This window comes from Homarus americanus, unplaced genomic scaffold (genome assembly GCF_018991925.1).
Source record: "Homarus americanus isolate GMGI-L3 unplaced genomic scaffold, GMGI_Hamer_2.0 scaffold24922, whole genome shotgun sequence".
Lineage (NCBI taxonomy): Eukaryota > Metazoa > Arthropoda > Malacostraca > Decapoda > Nephropidae > Homarus > Homarus americanus.
In genome coordinates, this window is record NW_024722610.1 from 6015293 (window position 1) to 6030593 (window position 15301).

Below are 15301 nucleotides of genomic sequence, written 5' to 3' on the forward strand. Positions count from 1 at the left end.
GGAGAATGTGGTGAGTGTATTGAAATTATTATCAGTTTTGTATTTTAGAATCTCGTTTATCTTGATAGAAAAACCTGGGTGGTGGCAGCTACCGTGAGTATTGAAGATTATAAAGTCACAAGGGGTTTCCCAGGTAAGCCCTATATAGAATATAACTCGATAGGAGACAAGTAAAAGGAATAAAATAAAAAAGAAAGAATATATCTTCCCCCTTACATAAAATGGTGTCCAGCGGTGTAAATATTAATTAACCCCCCTCCCCGCCCCCAATACAACACGACCAGCACAGTACTACCCAACACATCAAGATTCTTTCTCTCACTGCAGTTCCACTTGGTGTGTGAGAGGACATCACTACGGCCACGCTACCAGCAGATGTTTGCCACGGGCGGTATACTAGGCTCTTGGATCGTTGGTCCACTGGCAGATTTGTAAGTGATCAAACACACACACACACACAAGTATTTTTCTTGTATATGACAGGTAGATTAGGTGAGGTTTGGACGGTTCACATGAAGATTTGTCCCCACCAAATACATTGTTTATAAACCTACTGTTTATAAACCTACTGTTTATAAACCTACTGTATACATGCTAAATCATTGTTACCGGGTATGAATATTATACTGACTATTTCTCCCTCTCTCTCTCTGTGTACTTGAACGTTGCAGGCTGGGACGCAAGAGAGGTATCCTAGTAGGAGGGCTGCTGGGACTACCAGCGTGTCTGGGTGTGGCCTTGGCGCCGTGGTACCCCGTAGTCATGTTGCTCAGACTGGTGGCAGGTGGTTGCAGCAGGATGATTATTATAAGCTTTACTGTCTTGTGTAAGTAATTATAAGTTTATCACCTATAATGTCTTGTGTAAGTCCTAATAAGTTATTCACCTATAATGTCTTGTGTAAGTCCTTAAAAATTAATCACCTGTAATGTCTTGTGTAAGTCCTTATAAGTTAATCACCTATAATATCTTGTGTAAGTCCAAATAAGTTAATCACTTACAATGTCTTGTGTAAGTCCTTATAAGTTAATCATCAATAATGTCTTGTGTAAGTCCTTATAAGTTAATCACCTATAATGTCTTGTGTAAGTCCTAATTAGTTACTCACTTATAATGTCTTGTGTAAGTCCTTAAAAGTTAATCACCTATAATGTATTGTGTAAGTCCTTATAATTTAATCACCTATAATATCTTATATAAGTCCTTATAAGTTAATCACCGATAATAGCTTGTGTAAGTCCTTATATAAGTTAATCACCTATAATATCTTGTGTAAGTCCGTATAGTTTAATCACCTATAATATCTTGTGTAAGTCCTTATATAAGTTAATCGCCTATAAATGCAACATTGGCAAAAACCTTATAAAGTCTCTAATACTGCCAATGTCATGTGCTTGAAAGTCGCCCTAGTTGTCACTTATAATGTCTTGTGTAAGTCCTTAAAAGTTAATCACCTATAATGTATTGTGTAAGTCCTTATAATTTAATCACCTATAATATCTTATATAAGTCCTTATAAGTTAATCACCGATAATAGCTTGTGTAAGTCCTTATATAAGTTAATCACCTATAATATCTTGTGTAAGTCCTTATATTACTTAATCACCTATAATATCTTGTGTAAGTCCTTATAAGTTAATCACCTATAGTGTCTTGTGTAAGTCCTTATAAGTTAAACACCTATAATATCTTGTGTATGTCCTTATAAGTTAATCACCTATAATGTCATGTGTAATAGAGATTGTCTCCATAGGAGGAAGATCAGCTAAAACTAATATTTATCACTTTTGGTAGATTTTGAGTGTATATAAACAGAAAATAATTTCAGTTTCAATATTTTGCAACCTTTTTTACAAGTAAATATTAGCCCGTGAAATTTATCGAAAATCTAACGTACAGCTGCATTAGTGCATTACAATTAGATAGTGAACATTGCTTTCTGACTTCATTCTTTAACAACCCAACTAACAATATTTTTTTCTGTTTCAGATTCTGATGCATTTATAAGTTGATAATATTTGCGATGGCTGCTTGTGTCAGGACGAGGAACCAAAAATGCAGCCATCTCAGTCACTATCTTGGGTCTGGGAGAGAGCTCCTGAAGTCGGAGTTGCCTACATTGAGAGATGCTTGGAGATACGGTGTTTTAATCAGGCAAATCAGTGAAAAGAACCAAAGAACTTACACAAACAAAGACATTGCCAGTGATATGACCAAAGCTGTCTTGGCACAGTACACTCTGGCTAACGCTCAGTTCAAGCCTCCAGTCATAACAAGTCAGAAGAAGATTAGTGAGAGACTGCTAGCCAGTTGGGAAAAGGCAAGAGATATCTCTCTTGGGAGAAGAAAACTTGCAGTTAAGGACAGCTTTACTTAATAGCTGGACCAGTTATTTGACATAATTACTTGCAAGTGCCCAATTGTTCTCTGTCCTGAGTTTGGATGCGATCGTGACAGTAAATCCGAGGCCCACATCTCCTGTATTTGCAAGCGTGAACTGAAGATTCCTGTGATCGAGCTGGCATTTGTCAAAGCACAGAGAGAGAAGACTGGCAGTATAGGGGCTCTCATGATTTCTAGCCAAGATATTCCGGAGTCCAAGAGACAGGAGGCTGCCACAGAGAGACAGAAGAGAAGAGTTGCCGAGGAAAAGAGACTTGAGAAGGCCCAGGGTGAGGTAAAAAAAGGCCGATGATTGGAGTCAAGCTGATTCAGAGTTTAATGACTTCCCCATGGCTGATCCGAGTGCTGACCAGGAGAAAGGTGACTTTGTCCCTAACCCAGAAAATAATGATCCCAAACCTTCCAGGCATAAAATTCGAAATAGGAAAGATATCCCGAGCATAGCTCTGGCCAGCATGCGACACCACACTGGTCTCAGAGAAACTGCAGAGATAGCAACAGCTGCCTGGATTGACAGTGGTTTGATAACACCTGATGATGTTCACCTGGTGATAGATCATAACAAAAGTAGAGGAGAGCTCAGGGGAGAAACTTGTCCAGTAACCTAGAGGAGTTTGATAAGGGGATAAAGAAAATGGAATCAATTGTTTGTTCTTTGAAGTGGGGAGGGATGACACTAAAGTGTTCACTTAGAAAGTTGGAGATTCTGATAGAGTTGTTCCTGCCATGGTGAAGGAGGAACTTTTCTCTCACTGCTGCAGTGAACCAGGAGGGAAATGTTGTGGCATTCCTCCAGAAAAGATGACATCAGAAACCAGCTGAGATAGTGGCAGATAACATTGTGAACTGGCTCAGAGAGAGGAACGTAGACCAGACCCTGCAGGCCATTGGAGGGGACAGCACCAACACGAACACAGGGTGACAAGGGGGGGTCATACAGTGGATAGAGCGGAAGATTAGGAGGAAGGTGGTCTGGATTGTTTGTGACCTCCACACCAACGAGTTGTCACTCAGACATCTGATCCAGGAGCTGGATGGCAAGACTCTTTCAAACAACAGATGGTCTGGTCCTCTTGGCAAGATGCTGGACTCTGCCACTGAGTTAGAAATAAATCCGAGCTTTGAAAAAATCACAGTTGGCCCTCCACTCGTTGAGCTTGCACATACTGTCATTAACGACCTGAGTACTGACCAGTACTATGGTTATTTGCAGTGCCATCAAAACTGGGGTCATGCCTGATAGACTTGCTTACCTGCAGATAGGTCCAGTCTCACTTTCTAGGTGGCTCACAACGGCTCTCAGGTTCTGCAGAATTTGGGTCGCTCATCATAAACTGAAAGGGAACCAGCTTCACAACCTGAGACTTATTGTCCAATTCATCGTGAGTGTCTACTTGCCAAATTGGTTAAACACCAAGGTCAAGTCATCGTTCTCCGAAGGTCCGAGGCATGTTCTCTTCCAGCTTGAGCTCCTGAGGAGTCAGCCAAGGAACGTTGTTCAGATTGTGGAGCAGACTGTGAGGAGATCTTCCTGGTATGCTCATCCCGAGGCAGTTCTGCAGACAATGCTCTGCAGTAAGGATGAGGAGGAGAGAAGAGTGGCAGTCAAAAAGGTCTTGGATATGAGACTTATGAGAGGATCTGGGCATGACGAATCAGTTGGTGACGATTCCTTCAGGGTCAGGAAGACTCCTGAAGTCAATCTAGGTGCCAAGACCTTCACTGATCTCCTAGATCTGGATAACATCCAGGCTGGCAGTGAGCCCCCTCTTACCTGCAGCCTCACCAATGTTCAAGTCAGAGCTTTTCTGGACAACCCCATGCATGTCCCTGCCTGGCCCTCGCACACCCAGAGTATAGAGCGTTGTGTACAGCAAGTGAGCGAGGCCAGCAGTCACGTGTACAGCCATGAGAGGAGGGAAGGCTACATCCGAGCTCAGGTGGTCAACAGGGAGGTGATGAGTAAAAACAGAAGCAAGAAAGACATGTTCTCTATGGTGTGCAGCAACACTGGGTCGTAGTAGTAAAACCGGTTTTTGTATTTGATGATTTTGTTTTCTAAAGGAATATTAAATTTAATAAATGTCAAGATCATTCGTTTCACTATTCTGGATCATTTTCATCCTAATAAATTAACCTGATACATTTACTTTACTTTAAATAAAGCTATTTAATTGGTGTTGGTAAAGGGGTGGGAATACTGAATTTTCATAAGATTCAAGTTAAAATTTACCTAGCAAAAAATGAAAACTTTTCAAATCTGAAGATATCACATGATTCTGCACATAGAACTACATCATTAATACCATGGGCCGATTTTTCAAACTCAAAAAAAAAAAATTCGCCTCCGTATGACACACCCTAATGTGTAAGTACTTACAAGTTAATCACCTATAATGTCTTGTGTAAGTCCTTATAAGTTAATCACCTATAATATCTTGTGTAAGTTAACTATAAGTTAATGACCTATAATGTCTTGTGTACTGTAAGTCCTTATAAGTTAATCTCCTAAAAGTCTTGTTTAAGTCCTTATCAGTTAATCACCTATAATGTCTTGTGTAAGTCCTTATATAAGTTAATCACCTATAATGTCTTGTGTAAGTTCTTATATAAGGTAATCACCTATAATGTCTTGTGTAAGTCCTTATAAGTTAATCACCTGCATCAAAAAGACAGTAAAGTAAAAAATGTAACGCAAGTCCTTATAGTCAGCTGTAAGTTGGGTACATACAGTAGTAAGTCTTAAAATGTAAAACAACCTCAGCTTATGATTCGACACCATCACCATAATACTAACATAGGCCTTTGAACCCCTGCAGTGATGGAGACGACACCTCCCAAATACCGGTCTGTCGTGGGGATATTTATGGGAATACCTTACGGCTTATTCCTGGTCGTCTTCGCCATCTCTGGCTACTTCGTCAGGGAGTGGCGCTACCTCCAGCTGATATGTGCCTTACCTGTCTGCCTCATACTGCTTTGCTATCTGTGAGTATTATTTTTCTATCTATGAGTGTAACCATCTATGTATTTTACCATCTGTCTATGAGTATTACCATCTATCTATGAGTACAACCATCTATTTATGAGTAATGTTTACGCTTGTTGTGGCAGGACCTTGAATGAGTCACCCCGCTGGCTGGCACAACACGGCCGTGGGAAGGAGGCGGCAGAGCTGTTAGTAAGAGCTTCGGAGTATAACCGCTCACCCATTCCGGGCACCTTCAAGCCTTTTCTCGACAAACTCAGAAAGGTGAGCACTGTCGAGCTACGAGAGAGAGAGAGAGAGAGAGAGAGAGAGAGAGAGAGAGAGAGAGAGAGAGAGAGAGAGAGAGAGAGAGTGTTACCTGACGATTAGTCCCCATTTTGTTTTACCGGGAGCATTAAATTAATATAACGTCTCACTTTTTTTAAATAGTTTCAGTGTAATATAATATTATCTGTGGGCTGAAAAAAGGAGTATACACCATTATATATTTATATCAAGTTTTAACATAATTCTTGGGTACCGTGGGATTTTTTGTTGATTCTATACATGTCCAAAGTTTATTATATTTACAGCAGTCACAGGAACCGCCAACCAGCCCGCAGGAAGTCCAGGGTCAGCAGTCCCCCAAAGAGGCCGCCAGTAAGCGTTTGGTAGAGAAGATGAAGGCCATGTGGCAGTACTTCAGGTCCCCAGCCATGTTAGTGATTATGTTGGTGACACCTCTGATGTGGTTCCTGGTAAACATCATCTCCTTCGCCATAACACTCAATGCTAATAACTTCACGAGGTATATAAAAACTCTCTCTCTCTCTCTCTCTCTCTCTCTCTCTCTCTCTCATATACCCCATCATTCACTGTAGCTTCCTTTATACTACGCGGAAAAAACTGTATATCATATAATCAGTTCACGAAAGCCTAGTTTTAATGTTTATTTACAAACCGTTCGACGCATAATTTATAATCATAAACACTTAAGTCGATTGAAACAAAATGGCTTTTAGAATCTACTTTCCATTGTTGGCTTTTAATACCTAAAATTTTCCCCTTGTCCAGCACCGTACCAGCTTCAAACGTCACGTTTGTGTATTATAACCAATCCCCCATAGGGGGATGGTTCGGCCGTTTGAGACACCTCTAATAATTACCTTCCTCTTCCAAAACTAACAGAGCTAAAGATTTACATTTTACAGACAGAAGAGCCAAAGGACGAGGCAACATTTTGGCGTCGGTAAACTTTGTCTGCATACATTATTTAACTCAATAAATATTTTACGAAAAAGTGGCCGAACCATCACCGCTCTCCCATACTGTACATTACATGATCTAGTTTCTGTATTAAGTCGTACATCATCTGAATTCCGTAAACAAGACACACTAAAAACCGAAAAAAAGCATCACCACCTAAATACCGAAAATATGAACAAGGTAAACCTTTTAGTTTTAGGATTATTTAAGGTTATGAAACGTTAGGTCAGGTTTTCAAAGGTTTGTTTGGTGATATTTGTAGTATTTTACCCCACATGTTCCCTCGACTTCAAAGCCTTGCCCACCTTAAACAAGTAATGTTGTTGGTAATTTTATCTATTAAAATATTCGAAAAACATAAATTTAGTAGGCAGCTATCAAACAGGGAGGTATTACCGCCTGGGAAGATATTGGAAGCATAATGTGCTGTCTAATGGCAGACTCTGCTGCCATATGGCATCACAAAAATTGTGACCAAGTCCCAGGTTGCTGACTGATCTGTATACACCTTGGGCTGGCCTGGTGGTGTAAGAATCTGTGTGTGTGCAAGACTCGCGTTCAATAATACTGTGCTGGGGAGTGGAGACTAATATAACACCTTCAACGTGAACTCTTAACAAAATGTTAATTGGTTACCTACGGACGAGGTACAGTAGGTTCAAATGACTGTGCTCTAGGGGGCAGGGAAAAAACACTTTTATTTGAGTTGCAGGCTGCACTTTTCAGGCATCGTCTGTATGGCTGTAACAAACACCTGTGCAAAATTTCATGCCATTTCATGCATACTTACCCTGCCGCATCGCGAACGACTTTTTGTCAACTTTTAGTGTATACCAAAAATTAGGTGTCATTTAATGTTTTCCAGGATAATGATAAATTTTACATGGGTGACATCGATTTAATTCATATGTTATTTTACAGGTACACCGTATAGAAAATCATTACAAGTTCATATTGAAATTCTTTTTTGTGCGGAACCTTGGCATCATTTTCCTAGACAATAATCTTTGCCTAATATATCCATCTCTCGATTCGTATCCCGTCACTTCAGTGCAAGCTTCAGTCATCACTTTTATGCCTCTCTCGACCGCCCGAGTGCTGTTTGGCCACTTGGGCACCACTAATGGTGTCTCAAGAATGTCATTAACCTGTAGATTTGACAGGGAAGCAATGTAAGGAGGCTCAGTCTTGAGTTCATTCCTCCAGTTAATCATGGAATGATAGTTTTTTGCTTGCCACTTTAGTTTCGGAGTCACCACCTTTCTCATGTTGACTACAGGAGGCACATCCTCATTCCCATCTCCATCTTTACCCTCCTCATCAGTATAGTTTAACAAATTCTCGTCAACAGCAGCATCAGAATCTTCCTCCTCCTCTTCAGATCTGCCAGTAAAGCATTCGATAGAGTCCCTCATGAGAGATTGATAAGGAAGGTAGAAGCACATGGAATAGGTGGATCAGTATTAAAATGGATTAGGTCATGGTTAACTGGTAGGAAACAAAGAGTCAGCATAAATGGATTAAAGTCAGACTGGGGTGCGGTCAAAAGCGGAGTTCCCCAGGGATCTGTATTAGGCCCTCTGCTGTTTGTTATATTCATTAATGATCTTGATTTAGGTATAACTAGTAGGATTAGTAAATTTGTAGATGATACCAAAATGGGGAAAGTGATAAATTCAGACAGTGACTTTGAACACCTTCAAAGAGATCTAGATACCTTACATGAGTGGTCAGTAGACTGGCAAATGAATTTTAATGCTGATAAATGCAAGGTACTACAGATAGGGAAGACGAATACAAACGTTAAGTATAAACTAGGTAACACGGAAATAGAACATTCAGATTGTGAAAAAGATCTAGGTGTATTTGTTGGCAACGACTTGAAACCTATAGAAAACAATGTATTAGCGTTCGCAACAAAGCCAAAACCAAGTTCTTGGGTTCATATCTGGGTCTGTGAGTAACCAGAACTGCTGACGTTATCTGAGCTTTACCTAGCATTAGTGAGGCCACACATGGATTATGCGGTTCAGTTCTGGTGTCCTTATTATAGATTGGACATAGATTCTTTGGAGAGAGTACAAAAGAAGAATGACAAAAATGATCCATAATATTAAGAAACCTTCCATATGAAAGAAGACGCTGAAAAACAGAGCCATTCATTGAGAGGCGTAGAGTTAGGGAGATATGATAGAGGTGCTAAGTGGGTAGGAGTGGGATTAACAAGGGTAAAATGGAAGATGTTCTGAAGCTCAGTAATAACGAAATAACTAGAACAAATGAGGCTTTAGAATTAGATAAATTCCGATTCAGAAAGGATATAAGGCAAGCACTGGTTTGGTAATAGAGTTGTGGATATGTGGAATAGGCTACCGAGTGCTATAGTAGGATCGGGGACGCTAGGGAGCTTCAAGACGAAGTTGGATAGGCACATGGAAGTGCTGGGATGGGTGTGAAAGGGATCTGCCCTGTATGGGCCAGTCGGCCTCCTACAGTATCCCACTTTCTTATGTTCTTATGTTCTTATGTTCTAATTTTTCTTATCATTGAGACAGCTTTTTCTCTAACAGTCATGTCCTCATCTGCACACATACCAAGAAGAAGTTGATCTGTGTGGGCGAAGTATGCATTTCTCTGGACAGCCTTCTTCACTATCGTCTCCTCCTCACTATTCAGGTGTTTCATATATAGCAGGGACTGGAATACGTTCCTTGAGCCGTGTGTTACGTAAGGGTGTATCTTGATGTAAAACCACATTGGAGCACTGAACTTTATTATTGTAATGGCAATTCTTTTCAACTCATGGCTGGGTCTTGATGTTGCTACATACAGCCTGAGGATTCTACTCCATAAGGTTTTCCACCTTGACACACAGGGAGGACCTGGCTCAATAGCAGCCAAGTCATCTTCAACAACACCTGTGATAACTCCTTTACAAATCCTATACAGGTATTTCTGATCCCAGGACAGATCTTTCTCCACTTCATCATTAAACACAGGGAAATCAGGGAAACTGACTGGCTGGAAGGCGACAACTGGAAGCTCAGACAAAGACTCCTTGATCTGCTTTCCAATGGGACCACGCCAATGCTCAGGACCACTTGGTTTACCATCATAGTGATAAAAAACTGCGCGGAAAGGCAGCTCATTTCCGTGAAGCTGACATATGAAATAATGGAGCGGGTGACCAAGTAACATTTCAAGATGATGAATGACTCCATTTTCTGATCCTACATTTACATTGGTTCCATCACAACCAACACACACAATGGGCTGCTGGGTTAGATTTTTCTCCACCAGAAACTCATGAATAGTTTTGGCAATCTGCTTTCCGTGTCCAGTCTTGGGAGTCACATGTGTGAGATATTCATTGCCAGGCTCAACCATGATGACATAATGATCTTTCACCATCATCCTCGAACTCCATTTCTCGGTCTTCTCATTCTTTATCATCACACGAGTGGCGGTCTTCCCTACATTACAGTACAGTAACACAATATTGAGAAATGAAATGAGAAAAGGCTGATAATCAATATAGACATAGCACCATACTCATCTGCAACAAGACAACTTAAATGAAATAAGAGATATGAAAAAAAAGTTGATAAACACTGAACAGAACATTGCACCGCCACAGCGGCTGTTTGGCTAGTACTGTAGGTAAATTTAAAAATGTCAGTAGAAAATGCGGCAGACTAAACCTCGACATATCAGCTTCAAATTTGGCATGGAGTCTTAGATATGTATAAGGAACAATGCCTGAAGAGTGCAGCTTTGAGCAAAATTTCACTGCCCCCTACTGTACTCAGGGAGACAGTAAATACTGTACCATTTATTGACTTCAAACAATCAAAGATTAATATCAACATTTCTGTACATAAAATTATATAAGAGTAAGATGCTGGTGGCTGGTGTCTTTGTTGTTTTAATAAAAATGTTTCAGCAAGTTTTTTGAATACGTTACACAAGACAAGAACTTATGAAATACTGTATTATGGAAAGTCGATGTTATAATATATTACAGCACTTCCACAACAAAGCTCTTAAGAATTAGTAAATTCATCAATCATTAACAATAAAAATTTACATGAGACATATTTATCATTTGCAAAATGAAATTCTTCCTTGGTTTCTATACCATTCTATTGTTGACAATAATTAATATTTCCGTTGCTTACAACTGTCTTGGTTTGTTTCAGTCAACTCCTGGAATAATCTGTCAGTGTTGTGACGACATCGAATATGTACACTAGACTCACCCATCCAAATACATATCACTAAAAAACAATATACATGCAAAAGAAAGAACCATGCACGCATACATAACCACAAAAAATCCATATATATATATTCGCATGCAAAAAACAACAGACACACACACTCTTACTTGACCAAAACTGGCGCAGTTGCAGATACAGTCTGTAGCAGTACATACTCAGTACTAATTGCCAACAGTGCCTAACAAAGATATGTGACTGACCACCCAAATAACTAAGAGCCAGATTAGTGAAGAAACTGATAAAATAACAACGCTGCTCAGTGGCGCACTCAGGGGGGTTTCCTGGTTGCCCGGAAACCCCCCCTCCAGGTACTGCATTGTGCCGCCAACCCATACCTGACCTGGCGACACCTTAGTAACCTGAAGGCTGGGTCAAATTACCTGACCTCACCCTAACCCACGGTAACTTCCACCACCTCTGTGATTCCCATGCACCATGATACTGGGGTTACTGGCAAAATACTAGCAGAGAAGATAACAAACCGCATCTCAGAGGTCAGGCCTATGATGGAGCTGGCAACATGGCTGGCAGCTCCAAGGGGGCAGCAGCTATCATTAAGGAGACCAATTCCTTAGCTCTCTACTAGCATTGCTCATCACATGCCCTCAACCTAGCTGTTGTTAAGTCCATCCAGATCACCAGTGTCAGGAATATGATGGGTACTGTGGACAGGATCTCAACTTTTATGGAAGGACATCCTAAACGAGCATATGCTTTTGAGGCAGCTGTCCTGGTATAAGGGCCTGTGCCGCTTATAATAATTTACTTTAATACTTACAACCGTTGGTAGCGTGACGAGAGGAGGCTCATGGGTATATGTAATGATAGTATCAAGTAATAGGGAAGAAATAGCGGTAGATACTGTAGGTAAATAATAGACACAATATACAAATACAATATTTATTTAAGCATTAAAATGGAGGTAGGAGAAAGTTATATGTACCAACAGACGAAACCTGGTACTATGCCCTCAGGCTCAAAATACTCACACCGCTACTGGGTGGACATACTCAATAACACATAAACTCTTATAGTAACTTAGCACCATTAAAACCTGGGGCAACTGCCACTACAACACTCAGTCGTCAGGAGTGATACTCAAGCAACCGCCATGGGGTCCCGCTACCATGGGGTACTTCCCAACGAACTCTGAAGATCCCAGTGGAATAACACCACCACACAAATAGCCCTACTGAGCTAGCCACTCGTCCACCAATGATGGGGGCTGGTAGTTGTGTGTGGCTTGGTGATCCGGGGTCACCTCGCGGGCCGAGCGTTAGGGTCAGACAGGCCAGCTATGGGGCCCATAGGTAGTACTGAAGTTTCTGACGGTCGGGTCTCACGAAGATAACTGATCCTACTGGACCTCGGACATCTCTCCAGACTAGTGGATACAACATCCACGCTACAGACACTGCCTAGGCTGCGTTAGGGACCTGTGTGGGTGAAGGGGCGAGCACTGACTGTGACAACGACATCACGTTTCAGGGGACGTTAAAGACATAAACATTACTTCACTCAAAGCATATCAATTACGTTACTGTAACACTTGCACAATTATCTATTAATTGGGTCAAATCACTTAAAGAAGGGCGAATTACAACAAGGAGTGGAATGACCTACCTGTATGGGTGAAGGGGCGAGCACATACTAATGGTTGAAATAACCGCGGCACCTTCACTCAAACTAGGTCAGGGATTCCACCTACTTCTATTTCGATGAATTACTTTACTGTACACTCTGACGTTGAAACTGAGACTATGAGCTCAGCTTCATTCCCTACTATTATCTTCACAAAAGCAAGAATCAAATTGATTACAAAGGGTTGGATGGCAACAGGTCCCAACATGCAGCGTCTTGCTACAAAACCCGTGGATTCGATTCAAAGTTCCCTTCAGACAAAGACGGCTTCTCGATGACGTCATCAAGGAAACAGAGAAAACGGAGGACGTTTCCACTGGGGGACTCAGAAGGTTTTGTGGACGTTTAAGCGTAATATGAATCCTTAAGGTTTTTAGCTTAGCTGTCATGACGATCATGACACTGGAGACCCAGCTTGAATCAAGGAAACACAAACTGAAAAACCTGTGCCGTACTCGTTGGGTGGAACGCCTAGATGTCCTAGCAACCTTTGTGGAGTTACATTCCACAGTGGTGGCCTGCTTGGAGAAGATTGTGGAGGGTGGTCCTGCAATCTGGTCCACAGACTCACTGGCTGATGCCCAGACCCTGCTGCTCGCCATCACCAGCACAGGGTTCATTGTGTCCCTGGTGATCACCAACAATGCACTAGGGTACCTGAAAGGTGTGACCACTAGCCTTCAGGCAGAGGCTAAGGACATAGTTGAGGCCAGCAGTGAAGTTAACTATCTTAAAGCAGCACTACAAGACGTCCGAAACAACATGGATGATCACTACACTGATTGGTTTTGTCAGGCAGAACAGCTGTGTGAGGCTGTAGGTATCACACCTTCCATGCCCAGACGCTGCAAACGCCAACAACACCGAGACAACATGCCAGCTGAAGGACCAGCTGAATACTACAAGAGAACTGTGACCATTCCATTCCTAGATCATCTCCTGGCACAGCTGGAGATGAGGTTCACCCACCTGCACCAGAAAGCCTTCCAGGGACATTATCCCATTCATCTTGGCAACTGTGACACCAGCAGAGGGAAACAGAAGAATACAGGAGCTGGTTGACCTCTACCGGGCAAAACTTGCCATCCCCTGGCAGCGTCAATAGTGAGGTACACACCTGGCGTGTCAGGTGGGAAAACAAAGCCAAAGAACAAGGCCCAACCAGTCTTCCAACTACACTGACTAGTTCAGGGTTGGAGCAAATACTGATTTTTAGCGGTCAAATACAAATACTTGTGACATTATGATGCAAAAATACAAATACAAATACTTTTATTCCTTAATTCAAAAATACAAATACAAATACAAATACTTGTGACATTATGATGCAAAAATACAAATACAAATACTTTTATTTCCAAGTTCAAAAATACAAACCCAATACCCACATATCAGAATTACATTTTATCATCATTAATGCCCGGAAGATTTCTGGGCTCAACTTGGCTCGCTCAGGGGTGTAAAAATTACCAGCTTTGCTAAACACTCTCTCAGAAGGTGCCGACGTTGCACAGCAGCCTAGAATGTTCTTGACAAAGTGCCTCAGACTTTTAAAGCTTTGTATATCACGCCAATACTTCAGTGGGTTGATGTCAAAAGGCAGAACACCTTCCTCTAGGTACGTTTCAAGCTCCGTCTTCACCACTGTAGTGTGGTTTGTTGACGGGCTTGCCATCGATGGCCCAGGTGGAGGCATGTAGGCAAAGAGACGAGGTCGTTTGGCAATTATGCCATCTTTGTCTTGGTTGATGCTCATGGAAAGCTCATTCTCTTGAATTTCTTCCTTCTGGACCTTTTCCTTGTAGTCCTTCGTAGACTCAGCAATAATTAAGTCCACAATCTTCGAAATCTTTTCTTTCTGCAGTTCCTCACATGGAATCTACGCCAACTTGAACCTGGGGTCCATGGCAGCTGCGGCAATGACATCAATCCTCTCCAGAAATGGATGCAACCTCTTTTTGACAGATGACTGTAGTGCATTTGCCAACTTAAAGCAGTAGAGCAGTTATAAAAATAAACAAAATTACAAAAAAACAAACAAATTCAAGTGTTTTCGTCCTCACAAATTGTCTGTAAGTAGCAATACAAAATATAAATTTTTCCTACTGCCAACTGCCTGTAACACTAACAAGTGTCGAAATGCAAATACAAATACAAAATACTTTTTCTTCTGGGTGCCAAAATACAATTACAAATACATATACATTGAAAATGTATTTAAATACAATTCAAATTCAAATACAATTGTATTTGATCCACCCCTGCTGACCACCACCCTCTCCCAGACACCAAGTTCCATGTTCCCCAACGTGAGGTCCCTGCTCATTATTCTGTGCACCCTGCCAGTAACGACATGCTCTGTAGAGAGGTCTTTCAGTGGACTGAGACGAATAAAAACAACACTCAGATCAACAATGGGAATGGGAGACTGACAGGCCTGACATTACTGGACATGCACCGAGATATACCACAGATATACCACATTCGCACAGAGAAATCGGGGGAGGAAGATTAAATTGCCAATGTACTTGTGTTAGATATAAACTAGGTTACCCCATATTTATGTGAATATGTTCTATTATGTTTTATTTTAGTTGTGGAATAAAGCGCCACTTTGAATGAGCATGTTATGTTTTTTTTGTTTTTTGTTTTTACGGATGGCAGGGTTGCCAGATGGCCGTTTCCACGGCCAAATTTCTCTAATTAAGCCGTAAAAAACTTCGCCTGACCGTGAAAAAAACGG

The 15301-nt window shown here is 41.3% G+C and overlaps 1 protein-coding gene across 1 annotated transcript; it reads left to right on the forward strand.

Moving 5' to 3' along the window:
* The first annotated feature begins 331 nt into the window (after positions 1-331).
* LOC121862980 (organic cation transporter protein-like) lies at positions 332-13620 on the forward strand. The gene is made up of 6 exons (XM_042361437.1): positions 332-431; positions 672-826; positions 5223-5391; positions 5518-5656; positions 5965-6179; positions 12936-13620. Exons 1-6 carry the CDS (start codon positions 376-378, stop codon positions 13618-13620), a joined length of 1419 nt encoding a protein of 472 aa, XP_042217371.1. The 5' UTR covers positions 332-375.
* The last annotated feature ends 1681 nt before the right edge of the window (positions 13621-15301 follow it).